The sequence below is a fragment of the Centropristis striata genome, chromosome 13, assembly GCF_030273125.1.
Source record: "Centropristis striata isolate RG_2023a ecotype Rhode Island chromosome 13, C.striata_1.0, whole genome shotgun sequence".
In the NCBI taxonomy this organism is placed as follows: Eukaryota; Metazoa; Chordata; class Actinopteri; order Perciformes; family Serranidae; genus Centropristis; species Centropristis striata.
In genome coordinates this window covers 7,618,112-7,640,773 of record NC_081529.1, presented here as the reverse complement: position 1 = coordinate 7,640,773, position 22,662 = coordinate 7,618,112, and the positions used below count along the sequence as shown (strand labels likewise).

The following is a 22,662-nucleotide window of genomic DNA, read 5'->3' as shown; positions in this document are numbered from 1 at the left end:
AAAAACGTAAAAGTCCATGGTGATGTCTTTATAGGCAGTCTAAAACCCATAGATATTCAGTTTAATACTATATAAATTACAACAGCTGCAGCATATTCAATCAGACATTTTTTTCACAAGAAATTACTGTAAGGATTAATTGGTTATCAAAATATTTGTTTATTATCACTGCAGCTCGACAACAGAGCGGACAATACAAAATCATTCAGCATAAATGCAGAACACAGTGAGGGCAGAAGTAACAGTCATCTATATGCATGACAGGAATAGCTGCAACGTTCTTGGTGTCACTTTCGAATCAGTAGTTAACAGGGATTTTTTTCTTTTTTGCATACGTTATTTTTTTAACAATGCATATTAATTTCCTCTATATTAACATTGCGTTGTATGTTTTAATATTCTCTACAAATTATGCTTTTTAGACAAGGATACAAGATCAGCCATGCCCCTGTTGTGCTCAGTTTAAAAGGCACAAAACTACATACACCCTATTGCTGCATGCCCAACAGAACGTAGTGATGAGTGTATCTTTGTAAAGAGTGGGGAGAAGAGGTGAAGAGGGGTCAGAGAGAGAAGAAAGGTTGATGACACCCATGAGAGCTCTTAAGTGATCATGTCTACAGAGCTATACAGAGTACAGGTCAGATATGATATCTGTGTGTGTGTGTGTGTGTGTGTTTGTGTGTGTCATATTTCAGCTGATGTTTTTCCTTTGTTAAATTAAAGTAGGTTCAGATGTCAAACATTTGTTTAAAGTGATTGCAGACAGAGAGGATCTGAGGTTAAGTCCTCAAGTTCTCCTGACACCCACACACCCACACCCACCCACCCACACACACACACACACACACACACACACACACACAGGCAAACAAGCTAGAGAAATTTAAAAAAAATCATGTGCATATAGCCATAGTTAGCCAGAAGCAGCAGGACAGTGTGGGAAGAGTCACAGTGGTTTATTATTGCAGCCTTCAGCCTCACATGAGAACATGCTCAGTGTCTTTCTTCATCACATCGGCTCCACTGGTGACCTCAGACTAACATGTTGTTCTCTTTTTCTCTTTTCATAGTTTTTCTCAAACTGAAAGTTGGTCTCTCCTCCTACAGTCTTTTACCAAAAGACATGCTGCTTACTCAAAAATGGGATGTACACCATCTCTTGCCCATTGTCAGCTGGGGTTAAGGATAATGAATGATAAATAAATAGAGGTCTTGGTCCAGTGCATACAGAGCGAAAGTAACAACGTAACCTCCATGTACTAGGTAGATTCTAAACTCAACCCAGTCAAAGGTTAAAAAAAAGGTAAAAAATAAAATTGTGTGGGTCTCCTGATCTAAATGACATCCCAAACTTAAAAACCTGATCTCAGATACTACATTCTCTTTAGTCAAATATATATATAAAACAAATTAAATATGAAATTAAAGTTTGGCAACATTGTTGACAACACCAAAACACATCAATTAGCAGATGTTAACATGGGTTTCATACAATGCACATACCACAGACACATGACCTACTACTTACATACAAAGCTCAGAGATAGCCTGCAGATCAGTACTGAATACAAAGAGTGAACACAAAAATAATTCAAGTTCAATCCGCATCAAAAAGTTTAAATGTATGTATCTAACACATGGTGCTTATTACAGCTAATGACTCATTATAGAACACAATTTCACTTAAATCCAGAAAACCAGAGTCCTCAGAGGTATAAGCAGTCCTGCACAGACTCATTCAACTCACACAGATCAACAACTCAACAAACACCAAATGCACAGCCAATCACGTGATGTAAACTCATTTTATTTATAGATAAAATGTATACATAAATCCACTTTATTGGAAGAATTATTAGAGAAATTTGACTTTTTTTCTATTAAGTTTTTGCTTGCACCTTATGTGTATCTATTCAATTTTTTTTATACATGTGGATGTAACTATGCATATATATGTGTGTATATACGTTTATACAGGCTATGTGCAATTGTTTATACATTTCAAAATACTGAAAGATGTAATTATTTTTACATGCCTAAATTTATTTATTATTTTTTTAAATGTAAAATGACACTGTTCCGTTGTGAAATATGTTTAAATAAAGCTTAAAAATTATAAATAATAGTTAAATATTCTTCTTGGTAAGGGCCATGGTAGGCTTTCAAAATAAAATAAAATAAAATAAAATAAAATAAAATAAAATAAAATATGCCTTGATAAAAGTGCACTTTGGACATCACTTTCAATTGTGTTGTTGTTGAAATGTACTCTCCTAGCACCACACGACCATTATACCCCTTAACAAATTGTCATTAGCACTTATTGCTGCACTAATGGCTCTTATTGCACTAAACCTCGATTGTTCCCCTTCTTTCCTGTTAGTCGCTTTGGATAAAAGCGTCTGCTAAATGATTAAATGTAAATGTAAATGTACTTTATAAATAAACGAGCCTTGCCTAATTCAACATCCATTATTATTTAGTCTTTCTGGAGTCCAACCTCCTCCTCCCCCTCCTCCTCCTCCTCCTCTCCATCTCCTTCCACTCCACTTGTCAGTAGCAGCACAGATCCGTTGTGCTGCACTGATGTAAAGTTCATGTCCGAGCGGAAACATACGGTGCAGACCGCAAACCCAGGACTAAGACACAGATAAGAGGTGGTGAAGTTGCGTATTTGAGACGGGAACTCGTGCTGAGCTGATTTACGGTAAGATTAGTCCTAAAAACTGAGTTTGTGAATCAATCTGTTACCTTAACGTGTACTGGAAACAGCTAACAGACATGTGAAATGAACAATCAATGTTGTTTACAATAAGTTACTACACAGTCTACATTTAATTCAGTCTTGATGGCTTTCTAGAAAATAACATCCGCGTATATTTTCTGTGCGTATAAGAATAGCGCAGGAAGAGCAGCCGCATGCGCAGACTGCCGCTTCACCTCTCATTTCAAAATTACTATCAGCTTTTGCGCCCTGACGCTCATGTGTATACATCACTGTGCAGTCAGTTGGTTAAATGGTTTCTCTTTTGGTATTTAAATTATTCAGAATCATAATAACTGCAAAAAATACTGAAATTAAATACTGAAATTAACTCTAAAAAACTTGATCACAGTTATAAATAAATGCTAGGCCTACATATGCTTTATAGGTGTGAAAAACGTCTGTGTCCAGGTTACGGATGCATCATTATTCAGTAAAAAAAAAGTGTCTAATGGAGGAGTTTCCATAATCCAGACAGCATAGAGAACAAACTGGATGATTTTACAGAGGGAACTTTAATAAATGCTGCCATTTGGCTTTCAGTGCAAGCCGCCGTTATTTAAGGGTTTACAATGGTGAGACAGTCCTTTTTCACAAAGCTTACATTATGTTACCTTCTGTACATCCTGTTCTGCTGCATTACTTCCTATTAGTTCACTGGTTTAGCTTGCTATTTAAATGAGATCTGTAAGCACTGTATTATGTGTCATATTATAATAGTAACATGAACTGCAGCCTGGTTTTACTGTTATCTGAGGTGTTGAGTTATACAGTGTGTTTGGTGGAAACAATCAAAATCAATTGGTCACTGTGCTCCTTCAGTGGAACCACAGAACAACTGTTCAAAGCTCGTGCCAGATCTCAGATCAGTGGACTGGCAGCCTGTTAGGTATGGAGCAGTGCCATGAAAAATAATAAGTCTGGACAAGAATAAGAAAATATTTTCACACTTCACAAAAAAGTCAATAATAAATGAGTAAATAAAAAAAAAAGTTTGATTGACAGCTGGCCCTTTAAGGAATAGCAAGAAGGGAAAAGAAAAAGGGAGAATAAAAGAATAAGAATAAATACCATTATATAACAATAAATAATAAAGTACATGTAAAAAATATACTGAAGAAAAAAATATATAAAGAAATCAACAAATGAATATATTTAAAATTACACAGAAATAAATACATAGGAATAGATATGGAAATTATTATAATTATTATTTTCTAATTATCTGTCTTTATATTTTCACATATTTTTATTTACTTATTCTTTTATTGTATTGTATGTATTTATTTATTTATAGTTATTTTTTTCCACATTTTCATTTACTTATTTATTCCTTTATTTTTTCCTTTTTATATTTCCACATTTTTTTTATCACAAATGATTTTTTATGGAACTGGTATGACTCCATATTAAACCATCCAAACATCTGGACACTCTGTCGGTCCCTACAGCAGTGTGTATGTAGTTCAGTGGACCTTTGTTTTGCCTCGGAAACAAAGAGCAAAGACCAAAACATTCAACTAAATATATAAGTTCATAAAAACGGGTTGACTGTGTGATTTAAAATGTGGATATGTTTTATATGATTCTGACATGACACCATTTAGGCAGCTGGAAAATATTCTGTTTGTCATTGAGACGTAAAAAAAGGACAGAATGAAAGCTCCTCAGGTCTACTATTCTATACGTCACTTACACAGACTTTTTAAACTAAACTTTTATTGCGCGTTTCTTTAACTGTGAGTCTTTGTTTATGTTGGCTAGGTGGAAGTTTAGACAGGCAACATTTCCTTATACTCTTTGTTCAGCTCAGCTTTTGAAGTGGAATGAAATGTGTTTGCACTTCACTCTCCCTTGGCCTCGTTTCCCCTGTTTTGTGTTGACAAAAGTCCCAAACAACAAAAAAAGAATTCATGAAACTAGTGAATGATGAATAAGGTTAAACCTGACCATAAAGATTGATTGGCTGCTTAGCCTTCTATTGTTTTGTAATGTTTTCTTTGCGCTGTAGAAGGAGTCATTGAACTAGCTGAAGAGGTCAAATGTGCAATGAATTCTTATCGCGAATGCTTCTTCTTGTGAGTGATCTTGTTGACTTGGTGGTGCATTGAGGAAAGTGTGAGGGGGAGTAAACAGGAAGTTCATTAACAAGTCATAGTACTCAATCTGAAATATCTGTGTCATCATGAACTTGTGTCTTCACACCCAGATATCACACATCCCATTCAGATAAAATTACATCCATCAATCACCACAGTTACTTGACTGAATGCAGTGCAGAGACACATACACACTCCCTCGCTGTAAGGACAGGCTTTGGACTGCATTGCCACGTAGCAGCAGCAGATCCTTGTAAAGTGAGTGCATGTTGTATTTTGGAGCCATGCGTAATGGTCAGGGTGTTCTGACCTCAACCACACTTTGCTGGTTCCGAGCTGTAAAAGGACCACGGCCCTCCGGTCGAGTACAGGAAGCAACCTCAGAGCTGACCCACTGCGACACAGCCCTGTGAGTGGTTACAGGAGGGATTCAGATCCTTTACTTAAGTAATACCAAACTGTAAAAATACTCTGTTACTGTCATTTAAAATGCTACTTGAGTAAAAGTATGATGGTATAATTGGGTATCAAAGTATCAAAAGTAAAAGAACCCAATGCAGAAAAATGTCCTCTCTGACTGTTATGCCATTCAATTATTATTACTCATGCACTAATGTAAGAGCAAGATTTTACATTTACATTTAGTAATTTAGCAGACGCTTTTATCTAGAGATAGACCGATATATCAGCCAGCCAATATTTGCGTTTTTTACTTGTATCGGCATACCGATACGTGCGTGCGTTCGCCGGTTAATTAGCCCATTTCACTGAGCCAACAGCAGGCAAGGCTCGCTGCAACATCTGCCATTCTCTGGTGAGCTGCTGCTGATACCAGAAAAAAGAAAAACACATCAAATATGTGGACTCATCTGAGGCGCCACCACCTCGAGGCCTAGAACAACATACACATTGTTTGCTATCCAACTGTTAATATGTTTTGTGTGTTTTGTTAATAAATGTTTCTTCTTCTTTTTTGTTTTAATTGAGACTTGTGTAACATTTGTTATCATGTCATTTTTATCATGTAAATGGAGGGAATATCGGCTTCAAGAATCAGCCCCAAAAAATCGGCAGCACATATCGGGGATCGGTTAAGACTGATGTCAAAATAATTGGTATCGGCATTTGAAAAAACCCGTATCGGTCGACCACTACTTTTATCCAAAGCGACTTACAGGAATGAAGGGGAACAATCAAGGTGTAGTGCAATAAGAGCTATTAGTGCATCAATAAGTGCTAGTGATGCTTCTTTAAGGAGTAGAGTTGTCGTGTAGTGCTAGGAGAGAAGATACCCTCTGAAGAGCTGGGTCTTCAGGAGGTTTTTAAAGGTAGAGAGGGACGCCCCTGCTCTGGTTGGAATTGGTAGTGTGTTCCACCAGCGGGTAGCAAGAAATGAAAAGAGTCTGGATTGCCTTGGACCAACGGGGGGCAGAGCCAGGCGCCGTTCATTGGAAGAGTGCAACGGTCGAGAGGTAGCATATGTCTGAATCAGGGCGTACAGGTACGTAGGAGCAGTACCGGAGACAACTTTGTAGGCCAGTATTAGAGATTTGAATTTGATGTGGGCTGCAACAGGTAGCCAGTGGAGCTGGATGAGCAGTGGTGTGACATGTGACCCTTTTGGCTGGTTGTAGACCAGGCACATCGCCGCTTTCTGGATCATCTGAAGTGGTTTTACTATGCAGGCTGGCGGGCCCGTCAGGAGGGCGTTGTAGTCGAGTTTTGAGATGATGACAGCTTGTGTCAAGAGTTGAGTGGCATGTGGAGTTAGGTAAGGTCTGATTTTTCTGATGTTGTAAAGTGCAAAGCGGCATGACTGGGTAACTGAGGCGACATGACTGGAAAAGGTGAGTTGGTCATCAATCATCACCCCTAAGTTTCTCTCCACCTTGGTGGGGGCAAGACACAGGGAGTCAATTTTGATGTTGATGTCGTGGTGTATTGTAGGTTTAGCAGGGAGGACCAGCAGTTCAGTTTTTGAAAGGCTGAGCTGGAGGTGATGTGCCTTCATCCAAATGGCTATGTCTGAGAGACAGTCAGAGACCCGTGCAGAGACCGATGGGTCATCAGGAGGAAATGACAGATAGAGCTGAGTGTCATCTGCATAGCAGTGATAGAAGAAGCCATGTGAGTGGATAGTCTGACCCAGAGAGGTGGTGTATATAGCGAATAGCAGGGGTCCCAGCACTGAGCCCTGGGGAACCCTGTGGAGAGGCAATGCAAAGCAGACAACTGTCCATGCCAGGATACACTGAATGAGCGTCCTTTCAAGTAGGAATCATCCAGGACAGAGCCAAGCCAGAGATGCCCATTTTGGAGAGAGTAGAGAGGAGGATAAAATGGGTAACTGTGTCCAAAGCAGCTTTTACTGTTTCTATTTCTGTCAAACAACTAACTTAGGAAGTCCTACAACCTATGTGATCACGTATTGGATTTCAGCAACTATGCCTTTGTTCCTACCACCACCACAGATTGGTTAGGTTGAGGTAACAGAACTATGTTTTTTAAGTTAAGCAGTTAATACATGAAAAGGCTTAAGAATAGATTGTTTGGCGTAAAATAACTTCTGCTTGACCTGAGGTAGATACGGAAGTAATGTAAAACTGGACACAGCTATCCATGTGGGGCTGTTTTTTTTTTAGAGGGAATTGATCGGAATTGATTCTTTCAGCTGTAAACGGTTGGATAGTTTAGTTTAGACCAAAACATCATATTTTATAAACTCTTCAAATGTTTTGTGTGCAAAAATATTATTATTCAATCTGAATTTTTAACTAAAGCTGTCAGATAACATTTGTGCCACAGGAGAACAACATTTCACTCTTAAATGTAGTGCAGTAGAAGTAGAAATTGGCAAGACAAGAAAATACTCAAATCTGTTCTTAAGTGCAATACTTGAGTAAATGTACTTAATTACATTCCACCTCTGGCCCTATGGTTCTGTGTAAATCTCTGTACGAGCACACAGACGTATCTCTTTCTGAGCTGCTGTGATTTAACGCTCCCTCAAATGTCATCAGAGCCCGGTTCTGCAATTTGTGGCTCTGTGGTTCCAGATGCTTGACTTGAGCACATTAAGTCTGCTTGCAACAAGGAGAGTGACATGTTTGACTGTGTGTGTGTGTGTGTGTGTGTGTGTGTGTGTGTGCATGTGCGTGTGTGTGTGTGTGTGTGAAGATTGATTGAAGGAAGAGCTGAAAATAGAAATCTGGTAAAGATAAAAAAACACAGGAGGTAAAAATGTGTTTCTCATCAGCGTCCTCAGATCCTTTATTTGATGGCCATAATAGATGGCGTCCGGTCTGCTCTCCCCATTACAAGCTGTTCCCATTTTACTCTCAACCCCCCCCCCCCCCCCCCCCCGTCTGTCTCTGCAATCAGTCAGGCAGCTAACGCAAAACAGGCTTGTTTATGGACATCTGCAGGTACAATTTGCAGTTAAATAACATGTTTAGTGGATCTAAATGTCTTTCTGTGCGTTTCTAATGAGGCCAATTTTCCGAATCAACTTCCCAAAGTGAATTTCTGTGCTAGTATTTCACTTTATTATACATGAAGAGATCTGAGTTGAGCTGTGTTTACTGCTCACAAAGCCATAAAGGAGGGAGAAAACCGTATAAAAGGCTTATATAAGGGTAAAAGAAATTGGCAGTTATAAAAGCAGGAGAAAACATGTTAATTACACCATGAAAAGCTGCAAATGAGGCATCAGATGACTGAAATGAAGCAACAAAATGAAGGACAGAAGCTATCTTAAAGGTTTCATTGAAAAGAAAATCCAAAATCTGCTATTGTTTTTTCTGAATTAAAAAGAATATTTCAGAAAAAAAATAAGAAAAATAGAAGGAAATATAAATGAATGATTATCTTCTGAGAAAAATTATTTCAGAATCCTGAGAAATGTTTTCATGAAAAAAATATGCTGTTGTTTTCCTGAATTAATAACACAATTGTTCCAGAATTGAAAAATAATGTCATTTTTCATTTATTTTTAATTCAATTTATAAATTAATTACATAATTATCTTCTGATTAAAATTTTGCTTTCCTTTTTCTGAATTAACAAGACAATCATTTCGGAATTCCGATTTTTTTTTTCATGGAATAAAAAAGCGTTTCGTGTTGATAATCATTTACCCCCAAACAGTGCAAAAACAGAAAAAAAAATATTTTTTGAACTTTTTTTATTTTTTCTCCAAATGAATGCATTACAGTTCCATAAAAAAATGTATCTATAGTTCTTCAATCTGGGACCAAACATTTGTAATTCAATTTGACTTTATCCAAACTTGATGTGGAGTGTTGACTGGGTGTCCACCTTGCTAATGTTCATCTGCCTCTCACCTTCTCGTGCCCCACACGCCTTAATCGCTCCCTTAAGCTAAATGTTAATGAGATGAGGGATCACAAGTGGACAGGCAACGTCTAAAACCCATCCTTCCTCCTCTTTATGAATGGTTATTCTTTCAAACTGATTACTCTCTCTGTCTCATCCATACTTTTATCATATCATCTATCCACTTCTAGGTAACAGACAGTCAATGCTTGCTGTGATGGCCACCTGCGAACATTTGCCCTGTTGAAAAACTGGGATTAGATACAGATTTAAGGATGGTAATCTGAGCCCAGGCCAGTGCCCAGTAAGAGTGGCACTATCACCTTGCTCAGGTTCTTACACCACAGGTCCAGATTGGCCTGGCAGCAGCCTCGGCTAGTAACTCCTGCGACATTAATCCAACACCAGCTACGGTTTGGAGAGGTCACGTGTTTGGAGTTTACCAGTGCTCTCTTTACCCTGGAGTCATTTAGTCAGCAGACAGACAGAAGGAGCTCAGAGTGTGTTCAGGAAAAACAGACACACAGTATCTCCGGAGATGTGGATTTATGGTATTAATCTTGTGTATAAATCTGTAAGATCGACAAGCATCTTTGTGCAGACGGAGGCTTTTGTTTTTGTTTTGTCACATCACATCACGTCACATTACGTTGTTATTCATTTTAGGTTCAGTTTGGTTAAATCAAAAAAATTCCAATTAACTGATTCATTGTTTTGTTAAACAAGTCCTTCAACCCATATGACCACACAGGTTGATCCTCATATCTAAACTTAATGCTCTCAGTTTTAAACACATTTATCATTGGTTTGGTTTGGTCAACAAACAAACTACTAAAAGATAATGATTTTGGTTGAAATAATTAATATTTATACAGTACATGATGTCATTACGTGTGTGACATAGAAAGTGATGTAGCTCGTTTGTTCCATAAAGTTTGAAAAACTTAACGCTGACTTAATTTCAAACCATAGACTGCATAGAATTTGGACATAGTCCCTGTGACATCACACATAGGTTTCTGAAGAGCTGAAGTGAAGCCCAAAGCGCGTGGCTAACCTGGCCTGATTGGTTGAGGTTTGACATCCTGCTTTCCTCCCATCATAATTACTACGGCCACCAGAGGGCCCCGCCTAACAATGAACAATGTTGGACAATGTATTCTCCCAGAAATAGGTGTGATAGACAATATAAACCATTTATTGCCACTGACTTTCACTTTGTGTGTGCGTGTGTGAAGGAGCTGCCTGAGCCCCGCCTACGGTGAAACTCTGACACAAATAGCATTTTCTGTACGAACCAGTGTGGCATGTTTTTGGCATTTTTGCTCAACAGATTTTAATAAAATAAATGTTCAAAATTGTAAAATATATTCTGTAGAACGACTTATCTCCTAATCACGTCAGTGCAAAAATAAACATAACTGTAAAATGTATGACTGTAGAAAAGTGCTGTCGACTCAGGCAAGAATGATGGAAAGTTCATGCTTAAAGAATATTAATCATATGAGTCAGACTTAGAAAGTACACAACAGAAGACTCTTCAAAGTTCCTGTTGTACTCCCTGAACAAATTCTTGAGAACCTGCTGACTCCTCAGGCAACAGAGAGAAAGAGAGAGAGAACAAGATTCCCAGCATCGGTCAATACAGAGTTTTAGTCTCCTGACACATTTATGTGCACTTGAATGCTCGAGATTTAGTCTTTGGTGTAGTGTGTAACTCACGTCTCTTTCCTTTTTCTCCCTGTCTCTTCTCCTAGCTGGCCTCAAGTGAACTGAAAGAAAACACAGAAGCACCCCTACCTGGAAACCATTGGGGAACTAAGTGGATTGAAGAAGGCAGAGAGCAAGTGAGGGAGTCAGAGTGGGAGGGAAGACAGAAGGGATTAACAGCTTATCCAGTGCGTGGACAATCCTGGATGAGCCTTATTTTTCTACCAGGATGATGCAGACATAACAGTCGCTGGATTACGACACTTTACTTTATTGCCCTTTTCAAGGAAGCAACGCCCTCTTTTTTTCCATTTGGGCTGATTTTGTCATTGCCTCTCAACGGCCTGGTGTCTTACGTGCAAAGGGACCGGGAGGAACGGAGTGGGGCCCGGTGACAGGATGTCCAATGGACGGTGTGGAGCCACACATGGATAAACCTCTTTAGTGGGAGACGGTGCGTGGCAGTGGACCCCCTCTGCTCTCTCTGCTTGGACTTGGAGGAAAACAAGTGCTAGAGACACACAACAGTTGAGCTCTATTGAAGATGAAAAGGACTTGCTACCAGTAAGCCATATTCAGCTGGCTTTTTCTTTAACATTGCAGGATTGCAGAAAATGACTGTTTTGCAGGAGAAATGTAGATCAGGATTACTAATTAATTAATTTTCCAATTGATGACTCTTCGTTCAAGGGTAGCATTCAATGCTTGAAAGCAGCACATGCAGTGTGGATGGGATGCTGCGGTAAAGTGACCTCAGGTGTAAAACTCAGGTATTAATCTGTGTTGGCTAACCTGAAGCAGAAACAATAGTATGAAGGGAAGCCACAGTCTAATGGAAATGGGCCTATAAAGAGGTTGTGCATTAAACTGTCCAGTCTCTCTTTGCTTTTACAATTCTATCTGCTAATAAAAGCTTTTTGACTATGTTTGGGTAAAAGGCAAATATAAAGCACTTTGTTTTTTACGAGGCCTCCTGGTGAGGTGATCCTCTTACTGTTGCAAGTAAATGTAAATTGATAGATTGACTACAAGGCAGCTCTCCAAATTTAAAAAGATATAAAATTAAGTAAGAATAGATTTTTTTCATTACTTTTGTCTCACAAACCAGCTGAGTTGTTTGGCTCGAATCACATCTCAATGTATTTGTAGTTGCGGCTGGAGTTTGTATTTCTTAACTGTCATTCACTAAACCAAATCTGAACAAGAGTCCAGCCAAACCCAAAGGCTCCGTCCACATAAACTGTGGTAACCGGCGGAAACAAAGTATGGCCTTGTAATTCATCTTCTTTGTTATTTTGTCAGGACTGAAAGCTGTTGTTGTGCAGGAGAAGTGAGCCGAGTGTTTGGTCATGTGCTGTGCTGAGAGAGAAAGAAACAGAAGGAGATGTAGACTGGGACTTGACTGACTCTACATCCATACTGGCATCTTTTAGTGTAGATCCAAAAGGGAAACCGTGGGCCGACAGTGGATGAATAGCTGGCTCCGTCCGTGTGGAGAATGGATTATACACACATTCTCTGCCGACTGAACAACCACATATTTGTGTTTTCTGTTCTCACTGACCGGGCATTACAATTTTTTCTCTCTTTCTTTTACAGTGGACCCTAAACTGGAATTTAAGCTTGACTGACATGTAATCAGAGTGCTCGATCGAATTAAAGGGAAATTACACAACTTTTCTGCCACCATGAGTCTGGGAAAGCTGCCAGGGATTAAGGGCCTTGTGTCTAACTCTCAAGGAAAACGTCGTTTCAAGAGTGAACTCTCTGTGGACATGATCAGCCCGCCGATGGGCGACTTCAGACATACTATGCATGTTGGTCGTGGCGGGGATGTGTTTGGTGACACTTCTTTCCTAAGCAACTACGGGGGCGTCAAGGAGCCAGGAAGCCCGGACTCTTCAAACAGCTCCAAGACAACCGGGTTCTTCACACGCACCTTTCGCCATGTGAGAAAGAACTCTGGGCCACGGCCCCGGGCGGGCTCCCGTGAGTTGGCGTCCCCGCCACCTGACATCTCACCCATCATCAAGAACGCCATCTCCCTGCCCCAGCTCAACATCGATCCCCCCAATGGGTGCCTACAGAGGGTGCTATTCTCCAGCTCCATCAGCTCAACAGATGACTCCCTCTGCACATATGGTGAGATAACATAGATAATCACTTCCTGCATTGGCTTTTGTAGAGCCTCTGAGCAGCAAGATCACCTTAATGGTACTTTTTACCTTTTGTGTGTATATGTGTGTGTGTGTGTGTGTGTGTGTGTGTGTGTGTGTGTGTGTGTGTGTACAGTATGCCTGTAAGGCTGCACAGTTAACTAAAACAAATCCACAACAGCTGCGACCATGTACGCACACACAGGACTATGTCAATTTTCAAACTGGCTGACTACAAAGATACGCTGATACAAGGTTAACCTGAAGAAGAACTTTGGCCAGACAAAGTAGATTTCTGGACACAAACCTTTATTGGATAGCACACAAAGCCTATCTTGCATTATCATATTGACCCTTGTGCATAATCCCAGACTGACTCTTTTTTATTTCTATAATAATTTGAATATTCTTATAAGCCCAGCGAAACAATAAACATACCTGGCATGTGAGAAACTTCCTTTGAAACAGCTAACAGCTGAAGAAATAAAGAAAGAATACAACAAATATGAGTATTGATATGAGAGAGATGGAACAAAGTGAACAGTTGGAGGTTCTCAAATTGTTTTTGCATCAGTCCAAATTCACTTTTTCACATTTAGACATATACAACATATGTTAATTTGCACAACGTACAACATCTATTTTTGTTTTCACTAGGAGTGTAATCGAGTAAACATGTAATTGCCAGCAAAACAATTCAAACAATTGGTTTCTGGGTGTTAAAATATACATTTATGTGAAATCATAATTAAGAAAAATTTTGGTAGGATCATATTCATTAGTTGAGGTTCAGACCAGCACAATATCAGATTTCCACTTTTCGATTATCATGGCCAAAAGTATTTACCGTAACGGTATTTCAATCAGGAGAGATACATTTTTTTATAGGATTTTAGATAAATTAGGGATGCACGATATTGGATTTTTTGCCGATATCCGATATGCCGATTTTTTACAACTCTTTTAGCCGATTACCGACTGAATACCCACAATCAGGGCACATTTGGCCAATTTCCCAATTGACATAATAAGTAAACATAACCTGTGTTCACTGGGAACATGTGAAAAGTGCAGCTGTACAGCAATTAAACCCAAATTGAAAAAAAACTACATGTACCTTACAGACTGCTGCTTAAATTCAAATTTAACTTAAAACAGGAGCCCAATATGTGACGACTAAATCTGCACTGTGCAAACAAAATCACAAAATGTCCAAAAAATATAAGCAGCTTCAGTCCCTAATCAGAACATAAATAAATAGGTGGGCTCAGACTACACTGCACAATTATATGAGCTACAAACAAGGTGCAACAGAGAGGTGATGTGCACCCCATTATTTAATCAGTTTATTATATCGGCGGATATCGGCATGTTGGCCGATGTCCGATCATTTTCACGTCATTTTCAAACCAATATCGTCCGATACCGATAACATGCCGATAATATCGTGCATCCATAATATAAATGTTTATCATAACGTTCCAGATAACGTGAGATGCTTATAAGAAAATGTTGGCTTATTATAACAGATGATAAGAGATAATTTGGTCTTGATAGAAATTTAATTGAGCTCAGATTCTACAGGGAGAGAATTCTATTAAAAAAAAAGGCAGCAGCAAGATGATTGGCTAACTAAGGAGGTGTGTCACTGATATATTGGACATGTGATGAGAACAGCTGATAGCGTGATTGACAGCCCCAGACAATGACAACAAGGAACAAAGAGATAGTCTTCCTGACTGAATTTAAACTAGAGGTTCAGTATTCCAATATACATAGAAATAAAAAATAAAAAACCCTTTCACTCTAAAGTGTAAACGTAGGGATGTGGAGAGAGTCTTTAACTAAAACTGTGCAAAGCTAACCTGTAGCTCTAACTGTACAAAGAACTAATAGATAATTTAAAAAAGTAGATGGTGAATAATAATTAACTGTAATAGCATGTACTGTCGAGCCTGTGCTCAAAAACTACCATAAATACAACGAGGGAGACAAAGTACGGAAGTACAGAAAGAAATAGAAACGGTTTAATAGGATGGATTATTATTCGGATTATTTACATGATATTATTATACGTGTATTATTACCATGAGATCAATGTTTCTACTCTCGACAACGCTAATTTATTCAGACATCGGTAGCTCAGAACCATATAACTCCATCATGAGAACACATTTAAGAGCATTTTTCTGATGTGAAATGTCAACATCCTGGTAGAAGCGTATAGTTAGAATATTTTCCTTTTTTGTTATCTTTAGGTTAAAATAAACTCAGGAGCAATATAGAAAATGATAGTGGTATGGTGGTAGACCAGCACTGCATTAGTCACCGTAATTAGTTACCCTAAATTTGGAAAAAAACCCAAAAAACTGGTGTTGTACTATAATATATCATTACAGTTCTCACTATTCACTCTTCAGCATAAAGAGCTGAGCTGACTTGGTGCAAACAGGACTATAAATGTCAGCGAACACACAAACACGGAGGGTGAAGTTGCCCTCTTTTCAACATCACTCTCACATTCCTCCAGGACAACCAGCCAACAGGCGGCCTTCTTCTGAGTCATCTGGAATCACCTAGGCAACACCTGTACACAATTAGGTCTATAAACACAAACACACACAGCTGGTTTGGGAGAAAGAAAGAAACTTAGTGGGCATTTTCCCTAAGATGTCTGTGTGTGTGTGTCAGAGTTCTCAGCATAAACACACCATTCATTATATCTGCTAACCAATCAGAGCTTATCAGGCAGCAGTGTGCAGAGTCTGGTCTGGAAATCCCCTCTCTGTCTCTAGATTCCTTACCCAGTTCATAAGGAATTTGCCCAAAACTGAGTGATGTGGAGCCGACATAGAGAGTCAGTGAAGTGAAGGATGATGGGAGCCCACAGTGGGTTAATGAGTTTGCTCATTTTCATCTTCCCTCAGTTGTTTGTTACATGAGTTTGTCACAAATTTTTACACTTTTACAGATTTCAGTCTTGAAAATAAAACTCACAGTGAGTACACAAAAAATTGTTATACTGTTAAGGCCAATTGATTATAATTAAGCAAGTAAGCCCAATATTTACATTATAATTGCTGCAATCACCTGAAGAGGTAAAACAACTTTATCATCAGGCCAACATGTTTCAGTTTCTGGCCTTCATCAGGGTCTTTACTGGACTCCCATCATGAAACACCAATTCCTACTTTCCAGTCACTTCTGTCTCAGTCTCTTTTGTTCTTTTCTGTTTCACTGACATCATGCCAACCCTCCCTCCTCTTTTCTACTGTCTGACAGTTGTTGCAGTAAGTTTGTTACTGCAGGCGAGATCCAGCAGAGCATTACTGGGTTGTTAGATACTGCCACCCTGTGGTCAAGAGATATAACTGCTAGACTTACAGTAGCTCAGATTGTATTCAGGCCCCATATCATTCAACCTATCAGACTTTATTTGTATAGCACTTCTTATACAAGAGAGATGCAACACAAAGTGTTTTACATAAAAAAGGAGAAAGTAATAATAATAAAAATTAAAATAGAAATAACAAAACATAGAAACAAGCAAACACCCCTCCACTCCTGACCCTCCATCTCACCCATCCCATATATATATGTGTATATATGTGTATATATGTGTGTGTGTGTATATATATATATATATATATATATATATATATATATATATATATATATATATATATATATATAAAATAAATAGAGAAGATGTTATAACACTAAGATGTATGAGGAGAAAAATCTTTAAAAATGGTTCAGGTAAAAGCCAAATCAAAAAGATTAGACTTAAGTTTGCTCTTAAAAATATGAACCATCTCTGAAACCCTCATGTCTTCAGGAGGCTGTTCCACATAGTGGACCACAGTGAGAAAACGACACCTCACCGTGGGTTTTAGTTCTAACTTTTGGTATATTTAAAAGGCCACTCCCAGAAGACCTGAGGGTCCTCGAGGGTTCATAGGATAAAAGTAAATCAGATAAATAGGCTGGACTAAGACCATGAAGAGATTTATAAACCAGAGAATCTTAAAATTGATTCTGAAACATAGTATGTATCAGGTTAAAAACACAGAATGAAACAATATTTTGAGGACTGTCAATAAATGTATTCAAGATATTCTTCACATTGATTTCAATTATGCTGTCCAGATCTAGGTGAAGCTAGAGCTGATGGTCTCAAACAATAACAAAAGACAAAGTTTGATGTGCAGTAGTGTGAGATAATGGGAGTTGTTCTCTTCACCACTTTTGCTATCATTACAGTAAGCTTATCCTGGTTAGGATTCATCTTTCAGGATGTTTTTACCAGGACTTGAATCATCCTGGCGAATACCTGGTGAATAAAATCAGTAAAAAAAATAATAATAAAGCAGTTTAACGTCAAAAATTAATGTTTCTCCAAAGCTGTTCTGCGTACACAGGACGTCCCAGAGGGGCTGTATTTTATTATCAAATTTTGGGTCTGTACCTGTCTCTGTATCTGTCATAGGATAAAGACATACAATGGGTGTGGCTTATACTGGGAGTCACGCTTAATCGCTCGATGTTGTATTATCCATTGACAATGCTTTTTTTTTGCCTTGCAAAGCATTAAATTCATTTTACAATGGCATGTAATTAATTAAAATATACAGTACTGTGCAAAAGTCTAAGGCAGGTGTGAAAAAAATACTGTAAAATAATTTAGAATAGTTTATTTTTATCAATTAACAAAATGCTAAGTGAGTAAACAGAAGAAAAATCTAAATCAAATCAATATTTGCTGGACCACCCTTTGCCCTCAAACCAGCAACAATTCTTCCAGGCCTTTTTTTTACACCTGCTTAAGACTTTTGCACTGTACTGTATATATTTTAAAACCTCGGACTATACTTTTCATCATTTTAAGACCTTTTTTCTCCAAATAATTAAGAGTGACTTCGGACAGAATAATTACCTGTTTCCATCACATTATTGGTGCATTACCAAATAACTTATTTGGGTACATCGTTACTATTTAATATAACAGAAAATGTAGTATATTCCAACAAATAGTATCTCAAATGCAATATGCCAAAAATACCAGGATGTCATAATGCAAAATGCAAGCCAGTTACTTTTCTTGCTATTCTGACCCACAATCCTCCTCTGTAAGGCAGTTGCACTATGTACAAAAAGTAAAAAAAGAAGTATTTGATTAAAAAAAATGCAGCAAACAAATTTGTGCCCAGGCCTGCTGTTTTCCCTTGGCTTTTCTCTTTATGTTGTCATTCGATTCAGATCTTTCTGTAACTTCAGTGTGTTTTCTTGGTCTGTTTGCAGGTCTGCAGTCTGGATTTGTCACTCTGCCCCGCCTCTCTCGCCTTGACAGACAGTTTCAAGATGAAGAGTTCTGCAAAGGGTCTCCACCCGACAGCAGTGGCTTCAGGCTGACACGCTCAGACTCTCTCACCTCGTTCACCGTAGACCTTGGCCCTTCGCTTATGACTGAGGTACTGAGCCTGATTGACAACCCCAGCTGCCTTCAGATGTCCAATCACCGCCAGGCAGCAGAGGAGGAAGAGGAAGGACCAGAAGAACAGGAGGAGGACGACAGCTCTCTGTCAGAGACGCCTGTGCAGAGCCCTGCGGTGACGTCACCTAACTCTTCCATGAGTAGCAGGTCATTCAGCAGTAACATGAACAGCAGGGGGCGCTCTTGTAGCTCTAACTGGACAGAGCCAGAGGAGGAGAGGAGGTCACTGAGGACACCAGATGCGTGCACTGGGTCCCCTCAGAGAGCTGAGCCTGCTATGGAGGCAGAGAGGTTCCAGAGGGCAGCTGACGTGCTGTCTCGTCATTATGGTGGAGGGTCCTTCACAAAGGGAACGAGGACGAGCAACAACACCATCTCTCCCCCTCTTTCCCAAAACCACAAAACACCATATGCCTTTACTGAAGAGGAGGAGGAGATCAAAGTCTAGATGTTGAAGCTCTCTCTGAAAGAGAACAGGAACTTCATTGATCCAGTAAAACAATAGAAACCTTCCAGTGACCTGATTTCTGGGTTTATTTCAAGCCACATCGGCTGAACTTCTTGCGATATACTCTAAAGAAACTTTCTTTCTCCTCTCACAAGCATTTTCATGTGAGAAGGGGCGTCACTAATCAACCACCAGATCCTGGTCTGTATTTAGTGTCAGCAGGGTGGATATTTGATGCTCATCCACAAAATTGTTACTATTAATAAAGACTTTTGAGTTTCATCAGTAACAAGCACTTAAAAGTAAATGAAACATGTTCCACCTGCAATAATTATACTTTAAACACTCAACTAAATATACTGCATTTTGAATGGACTTTGGTTTTTCACACAGCAAATAATCACTCATTACATAAACATTGTGTTCAACAGCAACATGTATTTCACATGAATAAAGATGTTCAAGTCCAGGAAGTTTGAAGAACAAAAATATATAAAAATTATGATTTAAACTTTGTACATTGTAAATGAATGAACTGTTACCAGAAATAACAGGGCTATTAAACTAAGATAGTTGTATAATTACAGCCTTCAAGGTCTATGACTGTAGCTGTAACCTGTTTATAGGATTGTTTATCAAACTTTTATCAGTATTAGTTAATTTTTTTCTAAAATGATATGGCTGATGTAATAAAGGCCTGATTTTCAATAAACATGTCATGAAATTTGTACTTTCAATTTCTTTTTAGCATTGCAAATGCATCAATTTTCTACAGTCATAATGAAAGTCAAGATTGTGATATGAAGCTGAAGGAAGAACAACAAGGTCATTAAACAAGCAGACAGCACTCTGGACAGAGTGGAGGTGAGGCTGCAGGGTTGAACATGTTGTATGACAAACTACCTCCACTAAGTCCATGCTCTTATTCATAACTGAGGCTTATGTCAAAGCAAGTGAGGAGTACGCCTATTCAAAAAAAAAAAAAATCTCCACTTAGTGTGTTTCACTGGTGGTTTGACTGTTTGTAGTCGTGACTTGCACTTTAGTTTTACTGCTGAGTTACAACCTAACTCTTCTCCACTTCTATGGAGTCAATGAGCATGAGTGTATAACCTACAGAAAACATGACACTCGTCAACTGAAATAGTGTAAGTTTACCATAATGCGTGTATTTCACTGGTGTTTCTGAGTGCAATGAAGCTGTGACTTGAGTGTGTTTTTCAGATGCAGATTTAGGTAAACACTGTCTTGCTTTGCTTTTCACCGTCCTCAAACTGGGAATGTTGCTATTTGGCGGTGGTTAAACAAGTACTCAGAACTTTTCTTTTCTAAGGTCAAACTATTGACTAAAAGTAAAAAACTATAAATACCATACAGTAAAAGTCCTAAATTCTTCAGGTTAAGAATGAAAGAGGCACTATGGTGAAAGTGAAAGTGTAAATGATTTCAGTTTTAATCTTTCTCTTTAACTTTAATCTATGTATCTTGTTTTAATGAAGTGTCTGCCTCTTAGCTCTGGACCAAAAGGAAAATGATCTACATTGACCAACAGGTCTTATTGAGTAACCCTGTGATGTAATGTGAAAGCAGCCAAGGCAAGAAAGAACATCTTAAATCATTCATGTCACCTTTTCTTTTTTAAACATTTTACTTATAAACAGAAAGAATATTGAAAAAACAAAAAATAAACATAATGCACCCGGCACACAAAGTTCTAATGACAATTCTATCTGATTGGATGAATAAATATACCATTTGTCCTCAGTTTTTCCTCACGATTCCTTGTGAAGTTGGTAGTATGTCATTTGTTAGCCTTAATTTTCTACAGTCATAATGTAAGTCAGGATTTTGAAATTAAGCTGGAAGGAAGAAACATTAAAGTAATTCAAAAAATTACATCTACAGACCAAAGAGGGTAAAAAGAGGAGTAAGTAACTGGAACTACGATGTAGAACTACAGGTGCCCCACATCCTGATTTTAGTTAGTTTTAGAGAGTTGACACATTGTTGACTCTGCACTGAAAACCTGCCTCTGGGGGACACCAAGGGCTCCTGGGTCTGCTCTGTGCCTTCTCCCCTCTCATTCTTCTATAACCTCTTCTATGAAGGGTTCAATTAAAAGGGATACATTAAGGTGGTCATGGCAGATTGGTGGCCTGGCCCCTGAAAAAACAGGATTCTGGCTTTTCGGCTTACTCGAGGTTTACTGAGGGCTGCCTCGTCATACTATTGGTGGGTTAAAGTGTGGGTGACGAGGTCACCAGGTGGTCCCTACTCAGCTACAGCCCAGGATATCCTCTAACTTCTGCAGACCCAGTCATGCTGGTGTATAAACACTCAATGAGGATGACCTGTTCCCAGATTTGTCAGTTGCTTCATCCAATAAAATAGAGTGGTGGTTGTGCCCTGATATATATGGTTATATGAAATATATGAAAAAGTCTACATGCAGGTCACACATGAGGTCAAGCATGACAACTAAAAAAGCGGAAGCAAAGTATGACCCTTTTTTGTCACTATAGCAATTACACATAACCACTGTCCTCATAAAAGGTTTTTGCAATCTCATCTGATCATGCTTACAGCTTTCCATAAAAATAGACCTACTATTTAACATGAAGGGTGTTAACTATCCTCCTCATCTTGCTGTTTGGCCAATAATTTATTGCTCAAAAAAAGGAATGTTAAATTAATTTAATTTAACATAACATAACATAACATTTTTAATTAAATTAAATTCAATTAAATTATTATTTTTTTAATTATTGCATTACCTTCTAAATACTATATGATTGTGTCAATCCAAATACAACTATTCAATAATAGCGTAAATAGACTTCATGAGATCATCCAAAATGTAAATGCAATCTGTTTACCATGCAACACGCAGACTTGTGATTTCACCAGAGAAACTAATAACTGCAATCACCAAACATGGTGCAGTAAAATGTTTGGTGAATAATTAACTTAATGTTATCAGTATTGTGTTATCAGGCTTTACTACTTTCATTTTATTTGTGTCAACAGTGGTTTTAAAGACTTGCAGATGCTGAAGTCACATCACTCATCACATCACATCGGGTAAAGAACAGACAGGGAGTTTGTGAGGGGTACATCTGCAACTCGTATTCTGATCTGTGTTCATGAAAGGATTGTGACAAGGCAGCATCTCTACACAGACCAGGTAGAGCACTAAGGTGAGTTTATTCAACATTATTAAAGTTGTTTCAAGACTTCTGTATGTAAAATTATTTTCAGATTAAAGTTAAGATTTAAGCTAACCTACTTTGAATTAATTTGAACCATTTTGTTGGCATCTTATTTCCTAAATATGAAATTAAATTAAAGATCTGTCAGGACCATTTCTAAACACATAAGCCCAGATTTTTCTCATGGTGAAAGGCAAAATGAGAGTATTTACTTGACTTCTTTTTTCTTTTTTTTTTTTTTAAAAGATTATGCATAACACAAAGACCACCTAGCCTTTACAAAGAAAAGAAAAATCTATTTTTCCATGGATTGAAATAAGACTATCAAAACTATTTACACATTTCTGAAAGCATCTTAAAAGTTGCCCAGTTGAACTTTCATCTGTATAGTGTTTAATTTCAATTTAGAGTTCTTGATATTTTTTCCCCCCAACAGGACAGTAA

The 22,662-nt window shown here is 38.3% G+C and overlaps 1 protein-coding gene across 3 annotated transcripts; it reads left to right on the top strand.

The window, feature by feature from the left end:
* Positions 1–2,306: 2,306 nt before the first annotated feature.
* cdc42ep1b (CDC42 effector protein (Rho GTPase binding) 1b) lies at positions 2,307–19,733 on the top strand. 3 transcript variants are annotated; one of them, XM_059347288.1, is made up of 4 exons: positions 2,307–2,710; positions 10,959–11,475; positions 12,511–13,053; positions 18,369–19,733. In XM_059347288.1, the coding sequence occupies exons 3-4, from the start codon at positions 12,600–12,602 to the stop codon at positions 19,007–19,009; spliced, it is 1,095 nt and encodes a 364-aa protein (XP_059203271.1). In that variant the 5' UTR covers positions 2,307–2,710; positions 10,959–11,475; positions 12,511–12,599; the 3' UTR covers positions 19,010–19,733. The 3 variants fall into 3 exon arrangements, with proteins under 3 accessions (XP_059203271.1, XP_059203273.1, XP_059203272.1); XM_059347290.1 differs by lacking the exons at positions 2,307–2,710; positions 10,959–11,475 and adding an exon at positions 11,494–11,681; XM_059347289.1 differs by lacking the exons at positions 2,307–2,710; positions 10,959–11,475 and having other exon boundaries at positions 11,738–13,053.
* Positions 19,734–22,662: the final 2,929 nt, after the last annotated feature.

What these genes read in the sequence shown, in the direction of transcription:
- cdc42ep1b (XM_059347288.1), top strand. Translation starts at nt 12,600, where the DNA reads ATGAGTCTGGGAAAGCTGCCAGGGATTAAGGGCCTTGTGTCTAACTCT. An exon ending in TGACTCCCTCTGCACATATG is followed by an intron (nt 13,054 to 18,368) that starts GTGAGATAACAT and finishes GTCTGTTTGCAG; the next exon opens with GTCTGCAGTCTGGATTTGTC.